General features: G+C 39.2%; 1 protein-coding gene across 1 annotated transcript in view; it reads left to right on the top strand.

Annotated features, from left to right (window-relative positions):
- Positions 1-338: 338 nt before the first annotated feature.
- The window catches only part of ADGRL4 (adhesion G protein-coupled receptor L4), a 119,824-nt gene continuing 101,487 nt past the window's right edge, over positions 339-18,675 (top strand). The window contains exons 1-2 of the mRNA XM_044432606.1: positions 339-1,134; positions 2,658-2,822. Of these exons, the coding sequence (XP_044288541.1) occupies positions 1,014-1,134; positions 2,658-2,822 (286 nt within the window). The 5' untranslated portion in view covers positions 339-1,013. The remainder of the gene's footprint in view (positions 1,135-2,657; positions 2,823-18,675) is intronic.

The following is an 18,675-nucleotide window of genomic DNA, read 5'->3' as shown; positions in this document are numbered from 1 at the left end:
ACTATCAGTACTTAAAAAATCATTTAGCCTGTATTTCTCTTCCCATTTGTCAGAAAGGTAGCACCACTGAACTCAATGGGACTGATGTCGGAACAAAAATTTACAAGAGTGTTCTGCTTTCAGCAGTCACACACCAAATTCGCTACACCAGGAAACAGTCTACCCAAGAGAAAGTATTGCATTATTTTTCTCTGTTGTCTGTTAGGTTCTGCAAATTCATTTCCTTTCCCGAAAAGTATCCTTTGCCACTCCTTCATCCTCTGATTGTCATTACATCACTCCTTGCAGGGTCTTACCACATACCTCTCTGCTTAAGAGTCTCTGCCCTGGCCCTGAAATTCCCTGTTGCACATTCAGTTTCCTGCCTCCATCCTCCCACAATTTCATATCTTTGTTTTCCACACAAAAGAAATCTTGGTGGATTTCCTGTACTTCCTTCTTGTGTTGCTGCCCTTAAAGCAACAGAAATTTGCAGAACAGTTGGAATATCCTGGATAACCAGTTGGTGCATAGCACAGAAGCTAATGCAGATTTTGTAGCTTTCGGTGGGAATATTGCGTCTCTGATGTGTTCATCCTTCTGTAGCCATGGGTGATCAGATGCTGGGACAGCAACTTTGCACCCATGCATTGCTCCTTTTTACTCCTTGTCTGTTTTCCACATCTTGCCAAGAATGAGATGATCTCCATCCTGTGTACTAGTTTCAAACTTTTGTTCCACTGCTGTACAGCTCTTTTCCTGTGTTCTCTTTTAATCTTCCCCCTTGGTCCTCAACAGTCACCGACTCATATTCTGTGCTAATGCCTGTGCCTTGCTCCACCCCTGACTTTTCCCACATTCCTTCATCTGCTTTATCAACCTTTCTACACAGTTCCTTTATTTTCCTCTCCCAACTGATTTATTATTCATCCTTTGCATCTACCTTGTACTTCTCTTAAAATATTTTGAGAAAGCCAGGACTTAATGGCGATATAAGAGCAGCATTTTTTCTGGGATTTTTCTCTTCTGTGGACATGTGTGGACAATTTGCTCGTGAGCATACCTTTTCCAACTGGATTGGTTTGTTAGTTATGAAGGCACTCAGGACTAAACATTTCAGAGAAGCATCACCAATGAAACTTCTCCTGCTATTAGGTATGTAATGTTGACTTTAGAATGAAAATGGAGGTGGGAAAGAAAACTGGGACAGGCAGCCCTCAGTAAAGGAGCAGGAAAGATCCCGCAGAGGTTATTATACTGAAACTCCTTCAGATGTCCAATTACTGATTTGCCAACTCAATTTCAACAGAAAAATTCCAATGGCTGCAAAAACTGGGCATGAAAGTGCCTTTTCTCTAAAACTAATGGCAAGAATCCCGCTGATTTAAATAAATTCTGATTGTACCTTGAGAAGAAAGAAAAGTTATTGCAGTGAAATTTAGCAAAGTGAATGTTATCTGATTTGTTAAAACAAACCACATCCTGCAAATGGCCAGATTTTTTATTTTTCTTTTAATTTAAGAAGTTCCCTTTAGGAAAGAAGCATATTAATAATGCATAATACAATAGAAGACATGAACAGAACTGAATTATATATTTACCAAGCTGTTTAATCTTAACCTTTAAAATATTTTGTTCATTATTATTCACAGGAAGCAGGTTCTGTTTTTCCTGCAGTAATTACTCTTAGACTTGGAACATTAGGACTATGATCCAAAGAAGAATGCAGGTCTCTTCATGAGTCATTCAGCTTTACCAACCTGTATGGATTGCACCTATCATTTTTGGAAATGTAGGTGCTATCCTAAAACCAGTTACTAAAGAATTCCAAGAACTGACAGGGTCTTTGGACTCAGCTGTTAATTTTTCCTTCTCCTTTAGCTTGTGTTACATAAGAATACATATTTGTCATTATGCATTACATTCTTATAGTAACTTGCATAGAATAGTGATACAATTTCTGTTATATAAAATATATTGATTGAAAGCACCAAATCTAAGCAGAATCTAAGTAAATGCTTGGGGTTCATTGCCCAACACTAGAAGGAAGGGTCAAGTGCTTAGGCTATTTGGTTCTTTAAACTACACCTGGCAAGACAGGGAATATGTTTCAAAAATAATATTACTTCCTATTACATGAAAATTTGATATTCCATGAGGCTATATTACAACAGGGAAAAGTAATTTTAACTAGTAACTAAGAAAAAGTCATTTTAAAATACTGCTTAAGTGTACATTTTATTCTATTTATTTTTTTAATTTCTATCCCACTCCCTTAGCCAAAAAGGGTGTTTATTAACCTCCTCTGCTGTATTTTAGAACAAGAAGCACATGTCTGTTTTGCCAAGTGTAAAGAACATTCAAATATGGATATACACATGGCTTTTTTTTTTCAAAATCACACTATTTTCTCCTGTTCAGTGTACATTATCATCATGTTTGTTGACTCCAACTTAAGATGGATCCATTGCAATAAAAATGTAATCATCATGTCCAGAGAAGCTTAACATATGTGTAACTATTTTTGGACTGAAGTGTAATTTTATTTTAGAGCATGTGCCTCATTCATTGTCATTAACATGCCAAGACTGTCCAGGCCATGATTGCACAAAAGTACTTTTCGAATGAATGCAGATCAGCAAACACTCAACTAAGTCTTGTTTTTTAATTCCCTTTAGCACTTATTTTCACACTATGGGACAGTAGCTACTCCTCCCAGAACTGTACCAATCCTTGTCATGAACATGCAAAATGTGAACTTCGTGCTGGGATACAAGGCTGTTATTGTGCTCCTGGATTCACTGGAACTGGCATAAAGAGACCCGGTATAATCGGCTGCCAGGGTAGGCAAGCTACTCTTCACTTACTCCTTCCAAAACATTGTGTCTTTTCTTGAGTTTTTTTTAACAAAACTGTCCTTTGACAATCTTTCAGGCAAGGTACAAGAAGGGAAATGGAAAGTTACATGATTAATTTAATACAGTCATTCCTGAACCTGGTGTCTTGGCTATCAGCTCCCACATTCCTGACCACTGGTTATACTTGCTAGAACTGATGCAACTTCAGGTTCCAGAAAGTAACCTGAAAGCACCAGGTTGGGAAAGACTGAATAAATCAATTTCAGAGGTTGTGAATACCATATAGTACCTGCCATTAAATCTTCTGTACAAAAGCATTTTCATTGTAGGAAAACATTGTGATAGTGGCACACTGATTTAAGAATCCATGTTTTATAAAATGGTTTATATTTGCTTTCTTCTCATCCTTACCTGGGAGTATGTGCCTTTGGAGGACTAGGTGAGATTTCCTAGTGCTAGTACTTGTTTACTGATGGATCTATTGTTGTGGGGGTGGGGGGGTGTCTGTTTGGTATATATCTGATTATAGTTTATGGTCAGAGCAAACTACAGAGTTACTGCTGAGGTGAACCCATAATGCTAAATGCTCAATGATATATGGGTGGGACCTAGCTACCCACAGTGGGGTGCCTAGGACCAGCCTCCATGGTGAGTGGGAAGCAGGTTCCCATGCATGGCAGACTGGTTCATGGGATTATGCTTTTAAATTATTTTGGAATTTCTCATTGACTTCATTGAATATTGTGTATTGAAGCAAGGCCTAGGAGTATGCTAACTAAATAAAGCCGCAGCAAGCAAATGTTATAGATAAGATCTGGGGTGATTAATAGACCTCATTCTTGGAAAGCAAGGATGTGTTTCTTGAAGGAATTGCACAACTCTTGGTTAATATTGTCTGACTTTGTTTAGGAACATATATGCCATCTGCTTTTAATTGGATCAGATCTTTAAAGGATTAAAATAGTGATTAGCTTGAAGCTAAAAGCTGCAGAGTTTAAGGTTACAATAGATCATGTGTGTTTGTGTGAGAGTATTTTCTTTCTTCATAGAAAGGTCCTCTATTGTTCTGGAGATGAATGCTTTCTGCTCTTTAATTTATAATCTTTAGTTTCAGTTTCTAGTTTATAATCTTTTGCTTCATCAGTGAAGACTTTCTTTCATGTGTGCACATAAGCCACAGTTCCCCAAATAGCACATAGTGCAAGAACGTTAGATAGGTGGTAACATTCACTGTTGCTGTCATTAGCATCAATTTAACAATTCTGCACCTGTTCAGTAATAGCCAGCTTTTAACGATATCCTTAATGATGTTATTTAAATGCCTCCTTTCTTCTCTCTTAACTCTGGAGTTTGTGTTGTTATAATCAAAGAAGAAACAGTAGCTGTTGCTTTCAAAACTGCCATTCAGCCATTTTTTATTAAGGAATAAAATCTGTATGCTTGTTTTTTGGTGTCAAGGGAAGATGACATTTGCCAGTTTAATTCTTTGTAAGTATATCCTGCTATGAAACCAAGCTTTTAGTATTGAATGATGCAAGTGAGTTAGAGCCAGAGTTCTGATTTATGGAGACCTACAAGTGTTGGTAGAACAGGGTGGGAAGACGATTGTGGAGACCCTTTGGAGCAGCATAAAAAATGACCCATGGAGCTGTAAAAGGAAGAGGATATAGCAAAGAAATTGGCCTAGATGCTCTGCTTTTCCAAGATAGAGCTTCTGTGAGATTCTGGTGTTTGCCGTGAATAAACTGGCCATTCAAGCTACAGTCCAATGACCAAGCTTAGGCAACATGTCATTGGTGGCATGAGTTATTTAATCTGTAGTAAATCATGGCATTCATGGACCCAATTTGCATATTCGACCCCAAGTAAATCCAATGATCATAGGTTATACAAGAAGCAAACAACCCTCACATACTCCTCAAGCCGTTCATGCATCATGTAACGGTTATTTAACCTTTGTATATCTCTCAATTGGTGGATTGACTTGTCATAACAACCCTAAGGTGGGAATTGAATTCAAACTGAATATACAGCCCACATGCACACAGCCTCACCATGGGTTAAATTGCCCAGGGTAAGGCTGTCATTCATGTGAATTGCTACAGAGACAGCAAGGCTCTGTGTTCTGCATATTGACAGTGAAAGTAAGTTGACTGAGTAACAGGAGCAAACGTCTATTCAGAAAGGACAATAGGAAATTTAAGCTCCTTTGAAACTGAATTCAGACTTTGGACTGAAATAGCACTCCAGCCCTAACTGAGAAGATATAGTTTTCAAGTAATCATAAGCTTCTGTCTATGTTAAGACCTCAGACAGAATTTGGGTGGGAGGGCAGGGGAACAGACTTTCTGGTGCTGAGCCAATTACATAGCTATGGAATCTACTAGGACTAGAAGTTCATAAAATGCAAAGAAATGCTCAAAAAAACCACACCCTCTCCTGGTCTATGCCTTGGAACATGCCTAAAGGAAGAGAAGCCCAGGTAGTGCACTGTGCATTTCTTGCTGCTATATGAACTCCCAGCACATCCTGTAGTGATAGTGTTAGGATCCCCATGCAATCTCCTGAATACATGGAATCTGTGCCAGGTATCACCAGTCTGTTTAGATGCCCCACAAAGCTAAACCGTGCACCTCCTGGCAACCCTAGAGTGAGAAAAGTGAGTGTGAAGGGGGAAAGAGGGGAGAGGAGGAGGGAGGAATGATAGAAAGGGAAAGAAATTGTGCTGGACCCTTACTCCATTAGGTTGTCCCTGCCCACTGTTGGAACATTGTCCCAACTAATTCCTCCTGAAGGAATGTGGCCCCAGCACTTTTCCAAACTTTCCCACACTTTCATGGTATGTTTATCATTCCATACACATGGTTGTTTACAGGCTCTTTAGATGATGGTCATGGACATGATATTATGTTTAATGCTGCTTCTCTATCTAAATACTAATTTCAATGGGAGGTTTCTTTAGAGAAGGTAAATTTTTATATTCAGTTGTGAAAGCACAAGAAAGCACAGTTTTCACTGTGCCAGAGTACCACCTATTCAGGTTATATGGCAGAAAAACAGGAAAGGAAATGTTCCTGATGTAGTGCTTTGAGATGAAAGCACAATAAAATCTGACATAGAAACAATGGATGAAAATCCTGGTATAAAAACATCTTAGAAGGAAGTTTATCACCCTCAGATGACTGAGCTGAATTATCCTATAAACAATCCTGCTAAGCTGTTGGTGGCTTTGTTTGAATTGTAAGTATTCTTATTTCAGAACTTTCCTTATCTCAGTTCTTGGATCTCCCATCCATTAATGTGCCGGGAGTGCTAGGTATGGCCCTTAGCAAGTGATCGCATAAGGGGAGAATGCCTGAAGGGTGGTTTGTTATATGAAATTTAGAAGGAATGTAAAGCATGTGGCCAGATAAGCAGATGATACCACTATAATGGCAGAAAGTGAAGAGGAACTAAAGAGTCTCTTGATGTGGGTGAAAGAGAAGAGTGCAAAAGTTGGCTTGAAACTCAACATCAAGAAAACTAAGATCATGGCATCTGGTCCTATCACTTCCTGGCAAATAGATGGGGAAGAAATGGAGGTAGTGACAGATTTTATTTTCCTGAGCTCCAAGATCACCGCAGACGGGGACTGGAGCCAAGAAATTAAAAGACGCTTGCTCCTTGGAAGGAGAGCTATGGCAAATTTAGACAGCATACTAAAAAGCAGAGACATCACCCTGCCAACAAAAGTGTGTATAGTCAAGGCTATGGTTTTCCCAGTTGCAATGTATGGCTGTGAAAGTTGAACCATAGGGAAGGCTGAGCACCGAAGAATTGAGGCCTTTGAATTGTGGTGCTGGAGGAGACTCCTGCGAGTCCCTTGGACTATAAGGAGATCAAACCAGTCAGTCTTAGAGGTGATCAGCCCTGGCTGCTCTTTAGAAGTCCAGATCCTGAAGATGAAACTCAAATACTTTGGCCACCTAACTGAAAAGGAAGGATGCACTGGAGAAAAGCCTAATGCTGGGAAAACTGTCGGCAAAAGAAGGGGATGGCAGAGGGTGAGGTGGCTAGATGGAGTCACTGAACCAGTCGGTGTGAGCTTAAGTGAACTCTGGGGGATGGTGGAGGACAGGAGAGCATGGAGAAAAGTTGTCCATGGGGTAGTGAAGGGTCGGACACAACTTTGCTAAACAACAACAACAAAAAGCATCATGGACCCAGAAAGAAAGAAAGAAAGAAAGAAAGAAAGAAAGAAAGAAAGAAAGAAAGAAAGAAAGAAAGAAAGAAAGAAAGAAAGAAAGAAAAAGGAAGGAAGGAAGGAAGGAAGGAAGGAAGGAAGGAAGGAAGGAAGGAAGGAACAATCTGCTTTTAAAAAATTGCTTATGTCATTCTGCATATAGCATCTCAGGAAGCAAATATCAGTATTAACCATAAAAATGCACCCACAGTCAAATTGCAAAGAAAAGCAGAAACAGGTTGAGGACACCCACAGGACACTTTTGCTTGGAGAAAGTATGAAGAGAAACAATAGATCGATCAATCGATCGATTGATTGATTCCCTAATCCTCATGGCATTCCTGTCACATAAAGTAACCACATGCAAACTGAGAAAAGCTAGGTCTATTGAAACCAATTGGGTCTCATGAACCAACTTTTTGAGCAGGATTCTTACAGATAATAAATGTGAAGGCAAGAATGCAACAAAATCAAAAAGAGACCCAAAGATGATCATGTCAGATGTGAAAGAGAATGATAAATGAGAAAACTGTTTAGGGTTGAACTGCTACTTTAAATAACAATTACACTTTTAGATTTGACTATGCATCATATCTAAAGTACAGAAAAATGGGGCTTCATTGATATGCATTGCCCCTGATCCAAAAACAATTCAGATACTGTTGAATAATACTGGGTGACAAAGAAGCCAATTTAAATGCAATGTTGGGGAATTCCCCTCACCACCAACATTTGCAATAAAAATGGGCTGACATACTCATAGCTTTTTCAGATTCTTCTGTAGCTTTAGTGCTGTCTGTCTCATGACTGCTGATTGCCAATTTGCAGTTTCACCGGCACAATGCAGAATATAGGAGGAAACAGTGTGATCACAGTGTTTATTTTAACTTTCTAAATTATGTAGGGACAACAAAGCTGAGCTTTGTTCTACACAGGCCAAGCAGGCAGGAAGAGTGTCAGGACTATAGCCACCAAATTCTTTCAAATAGCCCTCACACTTTACACTCTGAGAGATGACTCAATCTCCACTGGAAAGCAGGGAAGGATCTTCTAGAGAACATGAGACAGATACAGGACCCATAAAATCTATTTTATTTCAAATGAAGCCAAGCACTGAAGACCCCTCATGCCCCTCCTTTCTAAATGTAAAGTGATTATATTTGCTGGGAGGTGGAGGTAAAAGTAATTGGACAACCCACAGGTAAGATATTGCAGCTGCTTAACTAGAGAACAGAGTAAGTCCACAAGATTCAGAAAATGCAGTCTTGAAAATCACAGTAGGATGTAATGTATGAGAACTTTTTTTCCTGTCACAATGAAAGACGCAGAAGCTCTGGACCTGGCATGCTTTGCCCAAGTAAGCATAACAAAAGTGAGAGGAGCCAAACTATGTTTTATTATTCTTTCAAATAAGTCTAATCACAGCAAAATGGCAATCCTTTATACTAGTGCTTTTTTTGTCCCCTCCTGCAGGAAGCACACACACCAATCCCAAGCCGAGCAGTGTCCCAAGCAGCCATCTCTCACTATCAGATAGTAGATAGCAGACACAATAGCAGCCTGCAGGCACTATGTTAATGATGTTTGCTGCTGATCTGCTACTCTGTTCAAAATCACTTCCATTGGACTGAAATTCATGCCGAGAGTGTTGACTGACACATTTGAATAAAGGTGATTCTCACACTCACCTGGGAGCTTATGCTACCTGGAGGTTGAGCTGGTAGCTTTGGTGGGAGATTGCTCAGTCTCTGGTCATGTGTAATGCTTCAGTTTTGATGGTGCTTGGGACATGATCAGCTTAATGTCGGTCAGCCATGTATGTCCTACAACAATATCAATCTAAGTCGGTTCGTTGAATTTGTGATTTCTCAGAAGTGAATGTAAAACATTCTGACCTAGGACATCTGTGATCTGTATCTTTGTGAGGTGAACTTTTTAACCCATCCCACAAAGATGCTTTAAAGGGAAAGAGAAAGGGGCAGGAAGATGTTCAGGGTAAATTGGATCCTGGTTTCTCCAGTCTCTTCCCCTTTTCTCCCCTCCCTTCCTACCCACTGCAATGTGCCCTTTTCCACATCTCCTAAGCTGACCTCAGGAAGCAGCTGGCATGGTTAGTGTGTGTGTTGTTGTTGTTGTTTATATTTTCGCACCAACTGCTTAGAGCAACAATCTGGGATCATACCCACAATGTCTCCATCCAAGTCTGAAATGCTGTCTCCAAGCAACACTTACTCGGGGCTATAGGATGGCTCTCTCCAAGGTAGTTAGGGCAGACCAGTTGCAGTTTATGAGGCTTTAGCTGGTCATGACAAGTTATGTCCCACTTATTTCAATGAGACTCCGTGAATGACTAGCTCCAGCCTGGGGTTTGCAGTGATATGAAAGTCCCTTTGTTGTTCTCTGAACAGCTTGTTCACACATGTAGCCAATACATTTAAGTTGCATTCAACAAACGATTCCAAATATAAGTTTGAAACAGCACTTAGGCATGGTGATCCTTTTTGTCTCCTTAACTTAACATATGGTAATTGTTTCAGTCTGCATAGTCCATGGGTGAACTCACACAAGTTCCCATTTTCTGGCACTGAAACAGCAATCACAATCAAATCTCTGTTTAATGCTAAGTACCAGAGATCTTTTGGCATGAAGCCAAAAGCATTTCAGAAGTACCACAAAGAACAGCTTTTCTTTAATGAGCTTTCAAAAAATCTATTAAATATTTAACTTGTAACCCTACTTACCAACCTATGCAATTTGAGGATCCAAAGAACATATTCCTGGCATTAATAACAGTGACTCAAACATTGCATTTTCTCTCCTAATACTGTATTCCCTCCTAGACTGCAAGTAAATAGAATGTGAATGTGGGATAAGCTGGGAGAAAAGAAAAGACAAATGTCTATGCATATGAGAAAGACTCCAGAAATTCAAATAGGTATTTCACTATTGTGTTTGGCAACACAAACATATAGGGAACTCAAAAATGTTAAGTACTGCAACCTGAGTGAGGAAAATCTTTCCTATTGAAAGGATGATTTAGCATGATCTCAGAGAATGATCCGGTATGTTTTTGGGATGCTGGAGCAGCAGAAATGGTGGAATATGTTCTCTTATATTACAGATTTTATAGGGAATGCAGAGAAATTGATTATACCATTAATAACAGCTTTATGGTAATAATTCTTTCATTTCAGAATCAATTTGCTGAAGGGATGTATCCTCTTATGTGACTGGAAATGTTGCCAATTTTTAAATTATGCAAATTAGGAAAAAATATGGTCACTCTCTTGAAGTGAAGATTTGTATAAACTGCACTAGTTCTAGTGGTGTTTTTATTTTACTTTTGCTAGCTCTTTTATGACTCTGGGATGAAGTTCATCAGAGCCTGGAGATTTGAACTCATTTAGCCCAATCCGTAGATCCTTGACCATTTGTCTGTCAATCCTGGGTTGCCATCCTGCCCCTTCAGCTCATACTGCACCTTTCTCCCAATTCTTCATTTGGGAGAAGACTGAGTCAAAGTAGAAGCTGAGCACTTCTGCTTTTTCTTTGTCATCTGCTATCATTGTTCCATCCAGACTGAGCGACTGAACTCCCTCCTCGGTCACCTGTCTTTTGCTTTGGACGTATTTGAAGAAGGCTTTTTTGTTGCTTTTAGCTCCCCTCGCTAGCCTCAGTTCATTCATTGCTTTAGCCTTCCTGATGTCATCCCTGCATTCCTTAGTACTTGCTTATATTCTTGCTTTGTAGCTTGGCCCTCCTATACATGTCCTTTTTTGTTTTCAGATTATCTCTTAGGTTTTTGTGAGCTTCCTCTGTTGCCTACTACCCTTTTTCCTTGTTTGAATTGTTTGTTGGTGTGTCTTAAGCATTTCTTTTTTTTTAAGATATCCCACCTTTCTTGGGCTCCTTATCCCTTTAGTGTGGCTTGGCATGCAACTTTGTTTATCATTGCCCTGACTTTATTAAGGTTGGCTTTTTTGAAATCCAGGGTGCATGTTTGGCTACATTTAGTTTTTGCTTGTTAGGATCAGCTCCAGTAAAGCTGTACCTCCTGCTCTGACTTCTATTTTCCGATGGAGGAAGTTATCAGCGACACATGTTAGGAATCTCCTAAAGGGCCGTGTTTGGCAGAGTTTGACTCCCAAAAGATATTAGGGAAATTGAAGTCCTCCATATTGATGACATTATGCCTCTGTGAAATATTGGCAATTTGTTTTTCAAAAGTCTCATCTTTATCCTCACCTTAGTTGGGTGGATAATAATAGACTCCAACTACTGTGTTCCTGTTATTCCTTTTTCTGTTTATATTAATCCACTTACGCTCAATGGGATTGCTGTTCTCTTCTTCTTGTATTTCTTTGCAGAGATATGCATCTTTAGCATTAAGTGCAACTCCGCATCCTTTTCTGTTACTTCTTTTTGAGGTTATATCCTGCAATTTTTGAATTCCATTTATGGGAATCATTCCACCAAGTTTCATTTATGCCTATCAGATCATATTTGCCCTCATGTGCAAGGAGTTCGAGTTCATGTTGTTTGTTTCCCATACTCTGGGCATTGGTGTATAGACATCTAATGCCCCATGAATTATCCCTTGGCTTCATTCCTATATTTTTTTGGGAAACTAGTGTCAGGGCCAGCTAGAACTTTTTTTCATTGTTGCAGTACATAATCCTTTGTCAGTTGATTGTTGCACCCAGATGTACATCTCCCTTCCCTGTAGAATTCAGTTTAAAGCCCTCCTGTGGAAAAACAATACAAATCAAAGAAGACAAAAACATTGCAGATGGACCATAGTGGTTTAACTCCGTAAAATGATGCTCTTAATACCCTATTTTTATGATATCCTGGTCCTCCTGCCATGAGAAACCTGAAGGCTAAATGTCTACCCTACTTCACATTATCTTAGCCTGAAGTTACAAAATAGTTCCAGCAAAGTCTGGCCTGAGGCATCGCTCTGCAGCATGGAGTGGTAAAGGTATTAAGAAAACCAGTTATTGCTGAAGATTTTCATTCTAATCTCCTTTCCCATGATGAATTCTGCCTGATGCTTTTGAGGGTTCTCACATCCTAGGAATTTCATGAGCCTTTACACAAAAACCTGTCATTGAGAAGACCGCCGTAGCCTAATTAGAATGCCTACTGCTTTCAATGCAGTCAAGCTACTTTTTCCACACTTGGACTGCCTTAGTTTCATATCAATGATGTAATAACATTTCTCCATAGAGTTTAGAGCACTTGGAAAATAAGACTTGCCAACCAATCTAATTAAGGCTAGATGAATTTAAAAATAATAACAACAATGATGTTTTCAGAGCATGGCAACAACATTTCTTCTTAAAGCTGTAACAAAAAACAGAGCCACACACTACTGTCATCCATTCTTCTGTACACCAAAGGTCCTTTATGACTTTTATAACACTAAGCATAGGCGTGCCAGATTGGCAGAGATCGTCAGCCTTCTCCACTGATTTACTTACACACTTCATCTCAGAAACAGGTCTTTCTCAAAGAAGAGCGAACTCTGAAGGCAGAACTGGAGCAAGTTACCTCACCAGAAGTTCCTGTAGTTCTTATAGCTGTTAACCCAGGAATCTTTGACAAGCATTGCACAGGAGAAATCTTATGGTTGGAGAATTGGGACAATATTGCACAGATATGGAAGTATATTTGTCAATGCTATTAGATTGATCCCAAAGGTGAACAAATCCAGTTTCTTTCCTGTACAGTCAGCCTCAAAAGGTCTAAAGGAGAAGCTTCCAGGTTATTATAGTAGAAGATTTCATAGATGGTGAAAGTATAATTAAGAGTATTACAAGCTTCTGGTTCTCTCTTACTGAACAGTTTCTCTCTGTTCCTGTTGTGTGTGAGGTAGATGGTGGGGAGCATAGGGGACCCAGACCTATCCCCAGGGCCAAACAGCAATCCCTATCTGACTTGTTGCCAAGGTGTGCTCTGCCCAGGAACCCCACTGGCTTCACCACCTGTGTCCCAGGAGTGATGCTGGGGCACCCAGAAAAAAGAAACTCTAGTATCTGATCTCAGGACTTATGTACATGGTCTCTCCATCTTCTCCACCTGAATGTGGTCTTTAAAAGTCAAGGTAAACAGTGGGTATGTGGAAGGGAAGCTGCAAACAAGCTGTTTGTGACATTGCATGACACCAATACTGATCCCAGGGCAAAACCGTTAAGAAATCAGCTTTATTTATTTATTTGTTTATTTATTAAAACATTTTTATGCCGCCCCATTCGCCGAAGCCTCGGGGCGGCTTACAACATTAAGTTAAAAAATACAACGTTAAATTATTACATTAAATTAAAATGTTTGAAAAGTACAAACATTAAGTTAAAATGCAAAAAATAACAATAGTCTGAGCTAATGCAAAATAGCCACTCTTACCTTAAATATTTTGCTTACTGAAGGGCATTCCTAGAGCAACATGTGACAGAATGCTGAAGCCACTGTATTGTTGCTGTATTCAAACCTTTTGATTAGCAAATGCAGAAGTAAGGGAATTTGAATATCATCACAAATGAATTCCACTAGTCTCTTTGCAGCACTGAATCCCTCAGCCATCAGAATATTGGCAGCATTTGTAGTTTCTGCCAGAAGCTGAGCATGCATGACATAATTTTGCCAGTAGTCATTTCCAGAGGCATAAATGAGGCAGCCGAACCTCACTACAGTTTGGACTGCTGCTCAGATCTTCACCAAACCAGTGAAAGTTTGTGTGCCTCAATAAGCCTGAACAAAGAACACCCATAAGTTCTGCAAAAGTTGAAAGAAATATATGATATAGCTATTCAAAACTGGGAGGTAAAAGGCAAACACATCCATTTTAATTGTATGTATCTTACTCTTTTTATTGGGTCAGTACTTAATTAAATTTGGCACATTCACAGACATCATCCAGTAGGTCACGACAACCTAAATTATTCTAAATTCTAAGTTATGAGTTCTATAGTCTCATTTTTAAAAGAAGTAGAATTTTGAGATGTATACTGGTGGAAATGTTTTTGTTTGTTTCTTACCTTAACAAAACGGACACTTTCATTCTCTTCTAATGAAATAAAATAATGATACAACATCTTCAAATTGAAGGAGGGGGAAAACAAATTCACCAAGGAGAAATAACAGCTCTAGGAGAAAAGAAATTGATTGAGACACTTTTTAAATGTGAAGAAGGAAGAAGGGTGACAGCAATGTGGAAAGATCAAGTTCCACACAGAGAATTCCACCACAAAACTTGATCGTAGTGACAGATTCCCCAAAGAGTCAGAGATATCTTAGTACAGATAGCAATTATAGAGAATTCAGAAAGAATAAATTTATTTAGAGCAAGAGAAACATTCATACAGGCTAAAGCAATATCATTGCAGGGTCCCTAGATGGTAAACAATATCTTAGACATTCACATCTGCCGTAAAACTGGATTTTATTATCTCCCATATGTGATGAAAGATTATTTTGATTGAAATTACATTTTTTTTCAAAAATACCTGCTACAAGATCTGTTGTTCAAACATGACTAGCAGTTTAAAATCACATCACATGAATTCAGTAGTATTTATTTAAACACATGGGCAGTTGACCTACCTAGAATATCAGATGAGCTCTGTGTCTGCAACATACACAGCAGGGGCATGATAACAATCTCCTGATTATGGGCTTCACCCTACCTTTATGAACATTTGGTAGGACTGATAACCGCCAGAAAATGGTGAGCTGGTATTCCTGAGTGCTGCCTGGGGTGGGTCCCAGGAGCATCTGACTGGTCACAATGGAAAAATTAGATTCCATTATGGTATCATCTACATGAATAATGGTTTCATTTTTGGCAATTGTTCAGTGGGGACTGTTAATGTTAGTACTGTATTATTTACGCATCTATTGTGAAGTATCAATTTCACATGGATAATAACAACACCCTGAAGCAACCAATACTAACGCTGATCTCAGAATTTCACATGATTAGATAAAGGCATTGTGCTACTGCTGCAAGTATGATGCAAGCAGCAACGTTCTGCCACATCAGTGCTTCCGCACTGGCTCCTTTTTGGGTGTTGACAGGATACTGGAAATAATGGAAAAGCCGGTTGTACCCAAACATTTTGTTTAATCTGAGGCTTAAAAGAACAGTGTTGGCAGAAAAGCAAAGGGACATTGTGATGTGAGTAAGATGTGGCAAGATCCCAACAAAGAGCCTGACTGGAGCTTTATGTTTGTTTAATGGGAGTCCTCCATCACACCATAATAGAAGGAGCTGTTTGCATAGTATTGTTGGTACCAGCTGAAAAATTATGTAAACAAAATTTTCTAGAAATTATCTTGCTGCCCAAGCCACAATGATCTTACATTATTTATTTTGGGAAATAGATCAAGTCAGAGGTTAAATGGTAGGTTAAAGACTAAATTTTACATTGTTGAGTGGGGAGGTAGAGCTCTGCTTCTCCAGATGTTGTTGGATTGTTGAACCCATGACTATTAGCTGTGCTGGTAACAGCTAATGGAGTTAAAATCAAACAGCACAGGGGTGGGCACAGCTTTCCCTCTTGTGCCATAGAACACATTCTTGGTTTTGACACTTCTTCTGGATAATACTATATTTTCCATTCAGCCATGGATGAGCTCCAGAAACACACTGAGATACATCATTAGTGCTAGTTCTAAATTTAGGAGCAAGTTGCTTTTGCCATCACCTTCCCTACGTGAACTCAACACTATGTTACTGCCACAGGTCTCTATTTTCTTGTCCAGGAGGAAGAAGCAAGGGTGCTGCCCCTTTGCCTTGTGCTTGTCACTTCTTAGAGATGCCTGATACCTAGGACAAAGAGGAAAAGGAGGATAAGCAGGCTGTAAGAGGGGAAAGCATTTGCTTCTTTTCTCTTTTCACTTTTAGCCACCCATTCATTTCATTTCTCCTTTGTTTTTGTTTCATTGATTTTTCATTTCACTATTTACATTCATTGCAAGGAAGACCAGCCTTTCCCAGCAAGGTACATGGTAGGTGTGCTGGACTTCAGCACATGGGCAATAGCCATGCAGGCAGGGAATCCCAGGCGTTGCTGAGCAACATATCTGGAGGGCACATCTGGAGCCCAGGTTCCACCCCTTTCTCACCCATCAGCCTACAGCCCATTTTCTACTGCAGCTTCAGCATGTCAGCTATCAAGGTGGCTTCAGCCTATGGGTCAAACCTATGTTTTGAAAATACAAACCTATGGTTTGAAAATACAGTACAGAGTAGCCTTTGCCAAGCTGATGCCCTCAGATGTGTTGGACTGCAATTACCATATCTCCCAACCAGCAAAGGCAAGCTAGCTTAGAAATATAGAAATTGTAGTCTAATATATCTTGATGACATAAAGCTGGGGAAGGCTGGTGTATAGCATACGGTTGTCTTCCATGATTTTATGGCACTGGGCTTCCCCAAGAGAAACAACTGGCACTGAAGTTATGGAAAGGTTAAATAAAGGAAGCCATAGGCATAATTATTTCACCTTGAACTCTACAGTTAATAGCAACTGTAATCACAGTTGGGTGGGAAGGAAACTGCTGGTTTTGTTTTGCTGGAATATGAGGAAACAGTAATTTGTCTTCATTGTCTAAAGTGCAGGATCATATGGGATTACTTCAGGCAGTATTTTACCTTGTAGAAATGTACAACAGCATGGATTCTTTTCATCAATTGCAATAATAAACATGACAGCAGAACCTCAGCTATAAGAAGTCTGTAAATCATAGAACTGTACGCCCACCCCAGTGAATCCAGTACACATTTCCTTATATTAATAATATTAATAAATATTAATGCTCTTCTACTGCCCCTACAGTACAACTAGCTTATAACTGTTATTGGATTGATTCATGCAATTATAGAATTCAAAGCATCCAAAACATACATAGGCCTTCCATTACTAGAAAGCAGGATTACCATCTATCCTTCATCTACCCACCACAATGTTTTAGATCAGGTTCATCTTGGTTCTGCTTTCCCATCTCATGAGATTGTCATGAAGAATGCTTGTCTTTGTTATGTTGCTTTCACTTATACACATTGTTTTCCTACAGTGTCTTAGTAACAGCAGGAAAAAATAGGTCTTTTTTCCATGCGTCGCTGACACTTGTTGGAGCCTCCTCCCAGGCTTGGGTGGTGGCTATTTTTGACAAAGCATCTATGATAATGAAATTCCTGCCAACAATTGAATTCTGCATTAACAGTGCTCTATGAAGATTCCTTTTCTTTTCAGAAGAATTTGGCTGCAAGAAATATGGAGATGGTCTTAGTGGGAAAAAAACGTTGAAGTATCCCAGTACTGAAACATTCATTATGAGGTAGTCTGAGGGCTTTCTTAATTTTTCTCTGTTGTCTACAGCAAAAGTATTGCTACAATGGAAATGAAGGTCCACTAGGTTTATACATACTGCATAATTCAGGAATAAAGCTTTTAAGCCCCACGAGAAGGTGTTTATTTTGGCAGCCATCTCCTTTTTCTAAGAAAAGTTTTTGGTGGCAACACATCATCATCATCATGTGGGGGGAAAAACAAAGAAGAATAAAAATAAAAAGTCCTTGGACCACTTCATAATGAATTTGTAATCCATACACTCAGCCACCTTAAATATCCCCCAAACCAAAATTTAATTCCTTCTTTCCAAATTCCATAATCTTTCAGAGAATTTCCATCCATGACCAAGAAAAAGCCATGAAAGTAAGAAAGGGACCGAACAATTCATCTAGTCCTCTTTCTTGTTTTCTTTGATGTTTCTTATAAACTTTGTCATGGACTGTTCCACCAAGAATCTCAGTCGTAGAGGGACATTAACTGGGGTGAGTCACAGAATATAACCAGGGGATGATTACTGTGCACTATTCCTATGAAGATAACTAAAGTCTGGATACAATCATTGTTTGGCTGAGATGGGAATGTGCTTGCAAAGTCTTCTGAACATATGGTTCACATAGGCAGGATCTATATACATACTGCTGTATACAGGTATCTATATATGTACAAAGACTCCTGTCCCAGCAAAACAAGAAGGACAGGGGCTGTACTTGCTGATACAATCTCAATCCCACTTCCATGTGTTCATTGTATCTAGATTTTAATGACTAACATAGGAATATAGTCTCCATGTTTCTATAGGAAGAATTATGTGAAAGTCTTTGGACAGCCTTTTCAAAACAATGGGGATGGTGCTTCTAGGTCATCTGTAAATATAATGTATTAGCTCAGTCTCAACTTGAAATATGCACACATAGCTTTTGTAGAAGCCAAACAGAGTGGGAACTCAATCCTTTGTGTTATGATTTAATGTTGAACATTTGTTAGCTAGACACAAATATCTTGTTTTTGCAAGAAGGAAAATGAGACTTGCTGAAAACTCCCCACAATAAATGGCTATTTTCTCCTGAACAGTTGAATCCAATCTTTGTTTATTTTAGAGCTAGCCATGTAATAGGTGCTGCAATTTAGAAAAATAGCTTGGGTGGATATGCAGGGGGTTTGATGCTTTATTCATAATGAAGGCTATTCACATGGGCAGCCATCTAAGCAAGTTATTTTGAGACTGGACATAAACTTGAGCAGTGACTAGCATTTTTTTTAT

This window comes from Varanus komodoensis, unplaced genomic scaffold (assembly GCF_004798865.1).
Source record: "Varanus komodoensis strain SLA01 unplaced genomic scaffold, ASM479886v1 scaffold24, whole genome shotgun sequence".
Lineage (NCBI taxonomy): Eukaryota > Metazoa > Chordata > Lepidosauria > Squamata > Varanidae > Varanus > Varanus komodoensis.
This window is presented reverse-complemented; position numbering and strand designations above follow the sequence as displayed.